The 13,373-nt window shown below is 53.1% G+C and overlaps 1 protein-coding gene across 5 annotated transcripts in view; it reads left to right on the forward strand.

The window, feature by feature from the left end:
* PSD2 (pleckstrin and Sec7 domain containing 2) overlaps positions 1–13,373 on the forward strand; it is a 79,858-nt gene that overhangs the window by 9,993 nt on the left and 56,492 nt on the right. For all 5 annotated transcript variants that reach the window (XR_004318742.1, XM_032476869.1, XM_032476870.1 and 2 more), the window contains exon 2: positions 11,488–11,912. Coding sequence is in view for 4 of the 5 variants with exons in the window: in XM_032476869.1 (XP_032332760.1) it covers positions 11,539–11,912 (374 nt within the window). In the remaining variant the exon portion in view is untranslated. The remainder of the gene's footprint in view (positions 1–11,487; positions 11,913–13,373) is intronic.

The raw sequence follows: 13,373 nt of genomic DNA on the forward strand, positions 1-13,373 counted from the left end.
TTGGGACCACCTCCAAGCCCACTCCCTGGCTCTGGGCAGATATAGTCATTCTTCCACCTGCTTCCTTGGGAGGTTAGGAGTCCTTCCTTCCAGAGAAGCAACAAGTTCTATGACCTGTGATCTCTGAATCAGTAAAATGGGCTGGCTGCCCTCCCTTACCCACCTCCCATCTCTGGAAGAGAGATCTTCCCTCTTAAGAGCCTCTGTCCCCCAGCATATAGTGAGAGGCAGTGGCTTTTGAATGGGGCTATTGGAGTTTGGTCCTGGTGGAAACATGGCACAACCCCAGGTTGTGGCCTGAACCAGAGGATTCCCTGACATTGGGATGACTATGTGGGTGGTGGCCCACCTAAACGTAAAAGGATGCCTGGAATGTCCTTGGAAGGCTTTCCCTAGTTGGTGCCTTTTGCAGGGGCTGAAGCCTCAGTGCTTGGTGATTAGTACCTTGTAGTCCCAGGAGTGCTGTGTGCCAGACACGAGGTTTCCCTCTTGCTGCTTGTCCTGGTCTGACAGCTATGGGGTGTGTGCTCTCCTGGCTAATCTGACCCTCAGTGTTTCCTGAAGAGGGGAAGCCAAGTTAGCTGGAAAGAAGGACTTGCTGTTCTTGGCAGGACTGAGAGAGGAGTAGGGGGCCATTACCTTGCCCAGCTTCCATGTGTCATGCACTGCCACTGTGCTAAGTACTCATACACGCAAAAGCCTTTAGAAGGAGGTACACCCATCATTTCCATTTTGTGGAGGAGGATTCTGAGGCTCAGGGAAAAGTTGCTTGTTCAGAGTCACCTAGTTAGTAAGTAGCAGACTCAGGATTTGCATCTGGGCAGAACTGTCTGAAGCTTGGACCTATGTCCCCAGTCTCGTTCTGTTTTTCTTGCAAGTGCAAGTTAGGATGGAGGTGGGACTGAGCACTTTTTCATCTGGAGCAAGGGGATGAACTTGGGGAAACTGGGGCACTAAGTGGGGGTCTTCTAAGGGAGCTGGGATTGAGGCATTCCCATTCCGGACGTCAGCTGCAGGAGAACGACACTACCTCTTGCAACAGACGATGCTCTAGACATTCTTTGCCAGATGGTCTTTTCCAGGAAAATCTGTTTTGAGCGGCATCTTATGTCTGGGGCTCCATATTTAGCCTGGCTCCTCACACGGGAGGATACACTCAGGCTGTCACCCCCCAAGGAGTGTTTTGGTGGGCTGGGCCAGACCCAGCTCCTTGCCACGGCTCAGGCAGAGGTGGCACAGCCCTCTCCTCTGACTCCTGCTCCAGTCAAGCCGGGCCCTGAGCTCCCCTCTTTAGTGTCTCTCCTCCACTCCTTTCCTTCCCCTCTTTAACTTTTGTTTTGTCAAATCTGATCACCTGATTGTATAACAAACACCCACCTATATACCCTTCACCTAGAGACCTAGATTTGCCAGTTGTTGACATTTTGCCCACATTTGTTTCTCTCTCTCTCTCTGAAACTTTTGAAAGTTGCAGATTTAATAGCATTTCAGCTCTAAATACTTGAGCATGGATTTCCTGAAAAAAGGACGTTTTTCTACATGATGACTATACTGCTAATCATACCCAAGAAGTTTAATGATACAATCTAATCTCATATGTAATCCATATTCAAATCTCTCTAGTTGTCCCTGTAATGTCCTTTATAGCTTAAAAATTTTTTTTTGATCAAGGATCACACATTGCAGTTATGTCTCTTTAGTCGCCTTTAATCTGGAAGAATCCCCTGCTTTTTTTTTTTTTTTGCTTTGATGTCTTTTATGACATTGTCAATTTTAAAGAGCCCTGGTCAGTTATTCATGTTGAATGGCCCACATTGTGAATTTGTCTTATTGCTTCCACATGAGTTGATTCAGGTTAAACATTTTTGGGTGAGACTGTCCCATAGGTGATGTCGCATCCTTCTCATTGCCTCCCATCAGGAGGCACATGTCATTAGCTTGTCCTATAATAGGTGGTGCTAAGTTAGGTCGCTTGGCTAAGGAGTCCCTTTGTTTCAATCCCATCTCTCCCTCTTCCTTACCTCCAGAAGCTTCATCCACGCAGCAGGTCAGCAAAACTTCAGACCATGCGCTGGAGAAGGGTGATTAAGCAGAACACTGATGGGCCTTCAAGGAGTTCACAGCCCAAGGGGTGGGGGTGGGGGTGAGCCCCAACTCAGGGCAGGTGCTGTCAGAGGAGGAAGAGGCCCTGAGACAGCAGTGAGGGGCACAAGGTGCAGGGAGAGTGGAGGGAGTTGGGGGCAAGACAGGAAGAAAGGGGGTGGGGCCCGGACCACAGTTGGCCTAGAATGTGGGCTGACAGCTGGCCATTTCCCCAAGGGCACCGAGAGCTAATGAAGGGTTTTAAAGAGGGAAGTGATGAGGAGATGTGAATGTTGGAAAAAGTGCTCTGAGGAGGATGGTGTGGACTGGCAGGGCCAGTGTGGTGAAAAAGAGACCTGTCAGGCGGCCATGACGTGGTCCAGCACAAGACGCTGGTGCACCGGATTCCAGGCTGCTGTGAATGGTGCGCAGGGAATGCACGGGGTGGGGGTGGAGTTGGCGGTGTGGTGACCCTGCTGGGACTGGAGTGTGGAAGGTGGGGAGCAGAGAGAAGGGATGCAGTAAGGAGAGACTTAGAGGGCAGAATGACAGGCACTGGTGTTGAGCCAGTAGTGGGGAGAGCTGTCATGCAATGGCTTGGGGAGGATGGTGGAGAATGCAGTTTTGAGTATGTGAGGTCTAAGATACTTTCTAGATCAAAGAACAGTGTGTGGGAAGCTCATTTCCCCAGGTCTTGGTGAACACCTGTGGCCACCCTCTCAGAAGCTCATTTTGGGATGAGGGCAGAGGGAGGGCTACACACAACCCACAGCCAGGAGCAGATGGTGGGCTTTTGGCACCAGCAGGGGAGGGACTTTGAACAGGGGCACGGGCCGGCCCAGAGGCAGCTGCCACTAGAAGAGTCAGGATAATCTCTTGCTTGCAGATCCCCCAACTCCCTTACCTCATTTTGCTTCTTGATACTGGCTTGGCAAAACCCCAACCCTGGTTAGTCCAATGCCTGGTCTCCTCTACCTGGGCAACTGAGTGGGGCTGAGAAAAACCACTGCCCTGACTGGTCTCACTTTAAGTTTGAAACCGTGAATTCCAGGAGGGTCCTTATTGCTGTCCTGCAGTCCCACATGGGTCCCAAGTCCATCCCGTCTCCTCTACTTGATGACTATTTCGTCCTTTCTTTTCTCCCTTCAACCTTAGCCCCACCCCCACCTTCTGCAATCCTCTCTCACTGCTGATGACGTTGCTTCCTACTTCTTTGAGAAACTAGAAGACTCAGAGCTTCCTCAGACTCCCAGTGCTACGTTCACCCATGCACTAGCATCTGTACCCACTGTTCTGCCATCCCCTGTCACTGTGGGTGAAGTGTCCCTGCTCCTGGTTTAGGCCACCCTTCTACTTGTTCAATAGATCCGTGTGCAGTAGAGGGGGAACCTATAATGCAGGGGGGGCACACTGCTCCAGCACATGGCCCCGCCTGCACTGTAGGTTCCCCCTCCACTGGATCATTCCATCAGCAGCTATCTTGCTGTTTGTTTCTCCTACCTTAAAAGATGCCTCTCATTTTCTCCAGCCAGCCACCATGTGTCTCTGTGCTCCCCTTTATAGCAAAACTCCCCAGAAGTGTTGTCTAGACTCATTGTCCCATGTCCTCTCCTCCCACTTGATCCCGCTCCAGTTGGACTGGTACCCGCTTCCACGCCACTGATTGCTCTTCTCAAGGTCACCAGTGATCTCCATGCTGCGGCACCCAATGGCCAGTTCTCAGTCCTCATCTGCAGCATTTGACACATTCAATCTCTCCCTCTTCCTTCAAATACATTCCTTGACCTGTAGGACACCCATTCTCCTGTTTTTATCTGACCTTGTGGGTGCTCCTTCTCAGTCTCCTTCTCCCTCCCTCCACCCCATGATATTGGAGTGCCTGGGCCTCAGCCTTTGTGTGGCTGCTCTTCCTCACCTGCATTCAGTCCTGTGCTGATCTCACCCAGTCCTGTGGCTTTAAGCACCACCTACATGCTGCCAGCTCCCAAATTTATGTCCCAAATCTATGTCCCAAATCTTGACTTCTCTCCTGAGCTCCCATAGCCCACTCAGCATCTCGACTGCCATGTCTACTGGACACCTGAAACTCAACTTGTCCAAAGCTGAGCTCCTTTCTTCCTGATCTTCCTTCTCAAGCGTGCTCCACCCAGTCTTCCCCATCTTTCTGGGTGCTCAGGGTCCAAAAGCTGGTGTCATTCCTGACTCCTCTCTCTCCTGTCCCATGTACTGTTCATCAAGGGGTGAGGCTTTCATCAGCCCCTAGGTCCCCCATCAGTGGGCTGTGGCTGAATAGGAGGGCCAGTTTCAAAGATGAGGACAGGGAGGCGATAGTGGAATGGCCTGGGACAGACCCTTTCACACCAGTCAGCCCCAAGGAGACCACAACCTTTGTCAGACCCTGTGCTGAAGTCCTAAAGGAGAGACAGGAGAGGACAGGGGAAGAAGAGGGAGGGAGGGGAAGAGGGGACTCAGCAAGGGAGGGGTTAAGTGGAGCTACAAATCAAGGGGTTGGGTAGAGGGTGGGGAGGAAGTTCACAGGGCAGGAGACAGAGAGGAAGAGGGGGCGTGGACAGAGAATGTGAGGATCTAAAGAGTGTGGGATAAGTGAAAAGTGGTCAGGGAGAAGGGAGGGTGAAACTTCTTGATTCATCTCTCCTGGCTGTTAAACCAGACTAGGTGGAGGCTGCTCAGAGTTCTAGCCCCTCTCTTTTGCTCCCATGCAGGCTTTTTAGCTGAGACAGGACTGGTTGGGAGGACTTACCCTTGGTCAGTCCATTGTAACTCTTGGGGTTCAACTCAATCTGTAGGCTCATGGGTCAAATGTGGCTAAAGCAGAGTGAGGCCCAGGTACCAGCTAAAGTTCCAGGAAGCCAGGCAGCAGCCACTTAACCAGAACAGCCCAGTCCTTTGTGGTCCCAGATTAACTGAGGGCTTACCCTGCAGGGAAGTTGGCTGGGGGTAGAGTTGCCAGCTATAAAGGTGATTTGGGGTTTGACAGCAGACATTGTGAATTTCATCAGTGTTGAGGGCTTTCCAAACCAGCATGCAGATGTATGCAAATACTAAGCAAATGAAGGTGCCAAGTGGCTGGAGGGTGGGGAGTGAAGTAAGCTAGGAGATGTCAAAGAATGACTTTTACAGAGCTGGGCCTAGCCCTGCCACCCCCTGAAAGTCCTAGCAGGCAGTGGGGCACATTCAGATAAGATGCAAATGTGTACCCAGCCCCAGGAGCCCCTGCCTGCCTGACCATGAGAAAGGAGGCCTCCCATACCCCACAACCCAAGGCAAAGCTGTTTCCCCAGAGCCAAGCTGAGAGGAAAAAAGTGGAGTGGTTCTGGGCTGACTCCTGATTAATCCCAGACTGACATCATCTGAGAGATGGGTGCTCATTAAGGGAAGCCCAGACCCCTGGCTCCTGCTCTGCACCTGGCTCTTGTACCTTGCAATGGAAAGCTAGGAGGGAGCCTGGCCTGGGCTGAAAGTATTAGTGGGGCCAGTACTATATGGTGTCACCTGCCTCAGGAAAGGGTGGGCACCCTCTCTGGCCCACCCTCCTGGTCCCCACAGGGGCCTTTCTCCTGTCTCTCCCATCAGGCTGGGCCTCTGGAGCTGCTGCCTCAGAACGCGCTCTGACAGGCTGCCCAGGACAAATGTCTGCTGGGGCCCACTGCGTGTCCTGTGCTGCTCCCTGTGCGTTTCATCCCTAGTGTGGGCAGCTAGCCCACTCCCCTGCAGACCTGAGAGATGGTTCTGGGAAAACAGTAGCCGCCACCCTTCCCTGAGCACTTGAGCCCAACTCTGAGCTAAGCATCACACCCAGGCCATCTCCTTTGTCCTCCCTGCGGGGATAGTTAGCACTCTCCATTTTGTTGAGGCTCAGAGAGGTGGGCAGCTTGCCTGAGGTCACACAGCTTGTGGGGTCTGAAGCCAGGTCTTTCTGACTGCACGGTAAGGGCGCTGACCTGCTGTCCTGAACTGTCCCATCTGAGGCACTTGCTGCTGCACAAGGTGGTCCAAGCTGGGAAGACCAAGTGGGTAGAGGGATTAGGGTCACTTTGGGAAATGGTGGCAGGGAAGTTCCCAAAGCTCCTGGGTAGACATCCCCTCCATATTACCCTGGGTACCTCCCTGCCCTGGGCAGATGGGACATTGAGGAGGCGCATGCCCAGACTGATCTGTGCCTAGAGTGTGCTCAGAGCTCTGGGATGACAGGAAGGTCCTGACTCCAGACTCCTTGGCTGGTAGAGGTTCCAGGGACCCCGTGGAGGGATCTTCCTGTCAACTCCCTGTTGCTCATGCTGTCAGTGGCTCAGCGGGTTCCTGTGCAGGCCTGGAGTGCACAGGCCTGGGCCCCGTGAATGGTGTGGGGCACAGCTTGCCAAGGTCTGTTCTGAGCGCTTACAACACACCAGCCCTTTCCACTGATGGTCTCATTTAACTGTCCATGTGTGTACACACTTACGAGTTTGTGTGTGTGAAGATCCCAGCCCATGTTCTACCTGGGTGAGCAAGGCAGTTAAATAGTGTGGTAGAAGTTTTGGAGAAGAGCAGTGAGACTAAAAGGGGTGTTCAGGGTATGTTCCCAGAGGGCAGAAAATAGGTCTGAGAATGACAGTTTCCAGCTTCTCAGTTTTCTTTCTTTTCTTTTTTTTTTTTTTTTTTTGCAAGTAACCTTCATGAAACTCTTTGTGTATACAGTGCCAGAGGTGGAAGGTCTTTGGGGATTGTCCAGGCTGGGGTTAATGCCCAGGTCCTGTGGATGTGCTTTAGGGGTCCATGAACCTTTCAAAAAATACTCAAAATGTTGTGCAAGTCTGTCTGGGGCAAGATCCAGAGCTCTGTCAGATGCTCAGAGAGGTCTCTTAGATTTTGCCTGTCCTGGGTAGTGCTCCGTGCCACGGGCCCCCTACCCTAGCTCTGCCTCTGTGCCCCCATTTCCACCAAGTGGGCCTGTACTCCCCCATTTCTTCCTAAACCCACAAGCTGCCTGATGCCACTGGGTGAGGCTGTGGTCACTGTGGGTGCCAGTCTTCCCCACCCCCACCCTAGCCTGAAGCACCAGGTTGTCCCTTTCCTGCCCCTAGTTTCTACCAAAGCAGAATGGTTTCAACCCCAGGTGCCCAGTAATATAGGTCTAGCCACCCTGAACCTTGCCCCTAGGCCTGTAGGCTCCCCATCTCCACCTCACCACCCTGGGCACCTGCGTCCATGCATCTGTTCTGTCTTACAGAACTTGTCGGGCCCTCCAGCCCTTTCCTTGAGCTTCCCACAGTCCCTGGTTTGGATCCCAGCAAAGAAGCCACTTTATGAGGTTATTCCTATGACAGTCTAGTGTCATTCCAAGCAGAAGCCAGTTTTGTCACTTTCCAACTTTGTGACCATGATGCATGGTCCTCAACCTCTCTTAGCCTCTGCCTACAATGGGGATGATGATAATCTCCAGGTTATCATTCACCAAACATGTAAAAAGTATGCACTGTTTGCCAGACACTGCTAGGCTCTGGGGGAGATAGCAGTGAATGTGACAGAGTCCCCACCCTCACTGAACTTACATCCTAATGAGGGAGTTGGGCAGAAAATAAAGAAATAAATAGAAAAGGGAGTTTCAGGTCTGCTAAATGATGCTGAGCAGACATGATGCTCTGTGAAAGAGTATGAAAGAGTTCTGGGTAGTCAGAGAGGGCCTCTCTGAGGAGGCAGCATTGGAGTTGAGCCCTGAGTGACAGAAGAGGCAGTCATTTAAAGAGCTAGGGAAAGAGCATTCTAGGCCAAGAGTACAGCTGGTGCAAAGGCCCTGAGGTGGGAATGAGCTCAGGGAGCAGAAAGAAGGCCAGTGTGGCTGCTGGAATGGGGGATGGAGCGAGGGCAGTGAACCAGCTCAGGCAGAATCTTTTTAGGCCATGCTGAGAAGGCCAGATTCTAATTGAAGAGTTATGGGAGCTGATGGAGGGTTACTAGTGAGGAAGAGGTGTGAAGTAATTTGTGTTCTCATAACTCACTCCAGCTGCCATGGGGAGAGTAGGGAGGGGGATAGGGTTGTTGCAGGAGCAGCTGAGACCCAGAAAGTGGCCAGCTTGGTATTCAGCCCTGGCCCAGCAGGGGTTCCATTACCACCATGGGCCCCATCTTGGTTGGTGCTGAAAAAGAGGTCATCTCAAGGGCAGTCACAGGAGCCCTTGCCTGGAGCGGGGCCTGGTTCAGGCTGAGAGAGGATGCAGGGGATCCAGCCACTGCCAGCCTGTCACTTGCAGTCATCTCCTTGGCATGGGTGCTCTGTGGCCCAGCTCCCCTGCTCCCCTGCTCTTGCCGGCAGGTTGGCAGTGGGCACAGTCACTGCTTGGGTAGACTCTTCTGGTTGAGGATATGAGACCTTGATCTTGTGGATGATCTGACAGAGGGCCTAGGAAACTGGGGGCTTGCCCTGTACCTCCAGCCTGTTGAGGTGCAGAAGGAGGCTACTCCTAACTCTAGAGTCAGCTACTCACTATGTGACCTCAGACAAAGACTTCCTTGGTTCTGTGCCTCAGTCCTCCTCGTATATCAGATGTGGTATTAGAAGTGTGCCATACCTGCTTTCTTCCTGACCTCTGTAGTGAGTTTGTTCTTCCTTGGATTTTAGCTCTCTCAGCATTCATGACCCTAAGTTCTCCTACCAGCCCTGGGAGGGATGGTGGTGATGTCCCCATTCTGCAGAGGGGTTCACAAAGGCCAGAAGGGACAATGATGAGTCTCAGGGCATATGGTGATTCAGAGTGAGGAGCTGGGGCACTGTTTCACACCTCTGCCCTGAAGCCTTCACTTTATACACCCTTTCCTTGGGCTCAGCAAGAGAAAAGGGTCCTGGCTCAGCTATTTCTGGGCTTAGCTGGCCCTCACCCCAGGCAGGGACTCCGGGCCACTGCCCAAAGTGGAGCTCAATGCTGCTCCTTGTTTGTCCACCCTGAGAAGCTGAGGACACAGCCCAGTGCCCAGTGTTGGCAGAACCTCCATCTTGTTCCCAGTTGCAGAAGGACATGGCAGGGCAGGTAGGGCTGGAGCCAGCCTGAGGCAGCTGCTGGAAGCTGGGGGGTGATGTAGGAGGCCTCCCAAGGGGTCCTTAAGTTGTCCATAACCCTGGCTTTGGGGCTGATGTAGACTGAGAACGAGGTGAAGCATCTTACGTTCTCAAATCTCAGGCTTCACTGGGAGCTCAGGCAGAGTCCTGGCTAAAGGGCTCAGCCTCCGTGCATGGGTGTGGGCGCTTGAGGCGTCCTGGTAGAACTGGGCTGAAGCCCTGTGCCCCGGATCCAAAGCTCACCTAGGCCCGTGGGCTACAAAGCAAAACAGAACTAGAACTCAGGCAGCAGGCCAGAAGGCCCACTCTCCTCCTCCTTCCTTTCTGAGTGCTCCCCACACCCCCAAGGAGTCTCAGCTGAGGAGATGACCTCCTGTTCTCCCTCCTCTGAGTACACAACCTGAGAGAACAGATTGAAATAGCAACTGCAGCAGCAGGGATTTAGGGCAGACCGGAAAGTGTCCCTCACTCTGTGCCGAGCCCCTAGGGGTTCCTGGTGTCCTAGGATCTGGGCCCAGATATTCTAGGGCCTGGCCCTTCAGATTTTTTTTTTTTTTTTAATCTGTGGAAGTTTTTGTTTTGCTTTTTCTTTTTTCTCTTTTTTCTTTTCCTTTTTTTAGAGTTAAATCTTATGCTCATGCAGTCTTCAGAACTCTGGGAGGTGGCGCTCAGGGTGGGTGGATGGGGCCCCAGATCCCTGTGGGTCCCGCTTGTTGTCTTCCACTCCATGTTTGAAAACCAAGGGGGAAATGAATCTTAAGTGGTAGTGTGGTGACAGAGCTCCCTCCAAGGGCCTGAAGCCCTCAGAGAAGTAGACTCACCTTTCTCTCCAAGCTCATCTCTAAGCGGGAAGTTTTTCTTAGAGTCTAACCCAGTTTTTCCCAAACTAGCCTGATGATAAGAATTACAGATTACTATACCCATTCCCCGTAGACTCTGGTTCAGGAGGTATGAGGGAGGGCCCATAATCTATATTCTAATAATTCCCTCAGGTGACACCTAAGACCAGGCGAGTACAGAAGTGTGGGCCTCACCTGAATCCCCGTTGCTGTGCATGCAGCTTGTTCTGCTGCAGCCTAGAAGGCTGACCAGCCCCTCTCCTCCCTAGCCTCTCCTGAACCCCTGCACTCCTCCAGAGGAGAGCGGGGCTGCTGGGGGGAGCTGAGGCCCAAGGAAGGGAGGAAAGAAGTTCTTTGGAGGGACTGGTCTGTGTCCTTGGTGACAGAGGGCGCTGGGAGTGAGGTGGGGTGAAAATGGCCTAGACTGGGTGGGGTCAGGAGCAGAGAGGGCTGAGTGGGGAGCCAGGACACAGCCCATCACATCTCCCCTCCCACCTGAGATTGGGCAGGAAGCCTCTGGGGAACTGAGCTGGTTCTGATCTGTTTTAAAAAGGGGAGGGGTGGAGATGGCAGGTTAAATGGGTCTCCTCATTTTACAGAGAAGAAACAGACCCTGAGCAGGGCAGAGGGGAGTGGGGCTGGCCTGGATGGGGCAGTGAGGAGTCCCAACCTGGATCTACATGGGTTACATGGTGAGTTGGGCAGAGCATGGTTGACTCCCCTTCCAGTGCTCTCCTGTGAGAACTTCATGGCAGCCTCCTCACGAGTCCCTCCTCAAGGCTTGGTGAGCTCCGGGGCCAGGTGTTGAGGGGAACCGCAGGCCCCCTCCTCCTTCCTCTTCGCACAGCCAGGGCTTTGGGTGCTGAGCAGTGGAGGCAGCCCCGCTCCCCGCGAGTCTCCCTGGTGGTGCCGCACCCTCCCAGCACCCTGGACAGTGCCTCACTCTGGACCTCTGGTTGGCTGCCTCAGGGCCTCACTTTGGTTTCTCTGGGGTGGCTTCTGTTTTGATAAAGCTGCACTTCTGTTGACTTCCTTGCCTCCTGTCTTAAATTTCCCTCTAAAGGTAGCCCCCAGTCCAGTTCTCTGCATTCACCACTTGTCTGGCTCCTGGAGCCAGAGCAAGAGAACATGGAAAGAGGCAAGGTTGCTGGCTACTTGTCAGCCTGGGATTTTGTCCCCTTCACTCACCAGCAGGAGAGGAAGGGGTCTTGGAGGAGTCCTGGACCCTTCCCTAGTCCCTCCCGACCTGGATCTTCCTCAGGAGATTTTGATGAATTCTGGAGATACACAACAGGGATACAGAAGAGGTAACAGGGAAGGCAGAGGGTCAGGGGAGAGGTGAGTGGGGCTGGCCTGAGCACAGCAGTGAGGAGTCCACAACCTGAACCCAGACACCAGCAGGGAGGTCCTGAGAAGATTATCTAAGCCATCCTCTTGCCCTCATGCAGGCTGCCTGGTGCTGGTCCTGCTGGGCTTTGGACCCCTGTCTGATCCACCCCTTTATCTCTCCAGGTCTAGGGGCTAACCAAGAGCAGCCAGCACAGGGTAGAAGCAGTAGCTGCCATGGATGAGGAAAAGCTTCCGTCTGTGCTGCCTGGGGAAGATGGTGCCGCCTGGGACCTCAGCCTGGAGCCTGAGAAGGAGCCTCTGGTCCAGAATGGAATGGCATCCAGTGAAGACCTGAGCAGCAGCCACAGCAGCCAGGGGCACGAGATACAGGGCACTCTGGCAGACACTGAGGAGCATACAAAGGGCCTAGACATGGCCCTCCACAGCCTCAGCCTTGGCCTTTCCCTCACCAATGGCCTAGCCCTGGAGTCAGACTCAAGCATTCTGGAAGATTCTGCAGAGTCCAGGCCCTGGAGGGCTGGTGGGCTGGTAGAGGGGGATGATGCCTCCAGAAGCCTCTGTCCAGATTCTGAGGACTCTCAGCTGGGGTAAGTGGGTGTCTCGGGATGGGGCTCACCACATTTGTTCCAATGCTGCATGGCCTGGGCCTAGCCACTTAGCCTCTTTGGTTCTTGTTTTCTCTTCCATAAAATGGGAATTTTATGTCCCTGTTTTGGGAAGATAGAGCCATAAGAGAGATTTCAAAGGCCAGTAGGCCTGTTGTGTGCCCACCTTCAGCGCCCCCAAACCATCATGGGCTGTTTCTATGTGGGGTTGGAGGGCCGCACTCCCTCTATTAGAGAGAGTGGCCATTGGAGTTCCAAAATGCCTTGATGTGGGAGGTCAGCTGGTCCATCCCTCTGCTTCCTGGAGATGAGAATCTGCCAATTCTGCAACTGACCCCAAGAGAGGAGGCTTTGTGGATTAATCTCTGTTGGCTACTCCTCTCTGAGTGCCATTCAGGAGTTTGACCAAGAACTCCTACTTGTTGGAGTGAGTCCTCCTTGCTGGAGTTAACAACCCCATTTTTATTATTCAAAGCTGGAGGTGGAGAGGCCCGGCATCTTAGAGGTACCAGTTAGACAAGGAGGGTAGGGATGAGGCAGGAGAATGTCTAGAAGCCCCCAGGGTGGGCTGAGAAAAGAAAGTGAATAGAAGACTTAGTGTTCACTGCTGGATAGGCAAAGGTGCAGGAGGTGTGAGAGTATGTGTGCTGAGGGCATGCAGGTGTGTGCCTGGCCCGTGCATCTGGGGTGTGCATTTGGGTCTCTATGTGGATGTGTAGGGTTGAGTGCCTAGGTCTCTGAGGACAGGAGTGTGAGTATGTGGGTTCATATGTACCGGGTGTGCCATGGCCTTAAATAAGAGGGTTTCCATTTGAGCAGGGCCTAGTGGGGTGTGGGCAGGGGGCTGGGGCTTCATGGAGCACACTATTTGTATTTAGGTGGCATATTTTTGGAGGATGGCTGAAGGTGGGGGCAGATGGAAGTTTTGAGATTGGACTGATGGTCTTCAAGCCCCTGTCAAAACTACCTCCCATCTGCTCAGGTGCATGAGAGGGTGGGAGATGTGATGGTGGGGGGAACCATTTGTGGTTCTGACAATGAGATGGCAGCCCCCAAGGGCAGGACTCTGTCTTCTTGCTCCAGGACCCAGTGCAGGTCCTGGAGAGAGCTGCTGGGCAGGTTTCAGGTGTCTGCTCTGGCAACCAGAGCAGTGAGTATTGTCTTCCCTCCCCTCCTCCTGGAGGTCAGTAGAGATAACTTCTGCCCCAGCTTCCTGCTGAGCATCCTACCACCTTTTGGGTTTCTGCCCTCTCCCCACTTCCTTCTTCAGATGAGGCCGCCGTCTCAGCTCCTGACGAGATTGAGATGGGCAGTGCCTCAGCTTTTCTCTCTCAGGTCAGTTTTTCTCCAGGAAGCACACTGAGATCAAATCTTAGGCACTAGGGGGTCCAAGGAGGTGCTTGATGGGGAGGGACACTTCCCACTCCTCCAAATATAGCTCAC

This window comes from Camelus ferus, chromosome 3, assembly GCF_009834535.1.
Source record: "Camelus ferus isolate YT-003-E chromosome 3, BCGSAC_Cfer_1.0, whole genome shotgun sequence".
In the NCBI taxonomy this organism is placed as follows: domain Eukaryota; kingdom Metazoa; phylum Chordata; class Mammalia; order Artiodactyla; family Camelidae; genus Camelus; species Camelus ferus.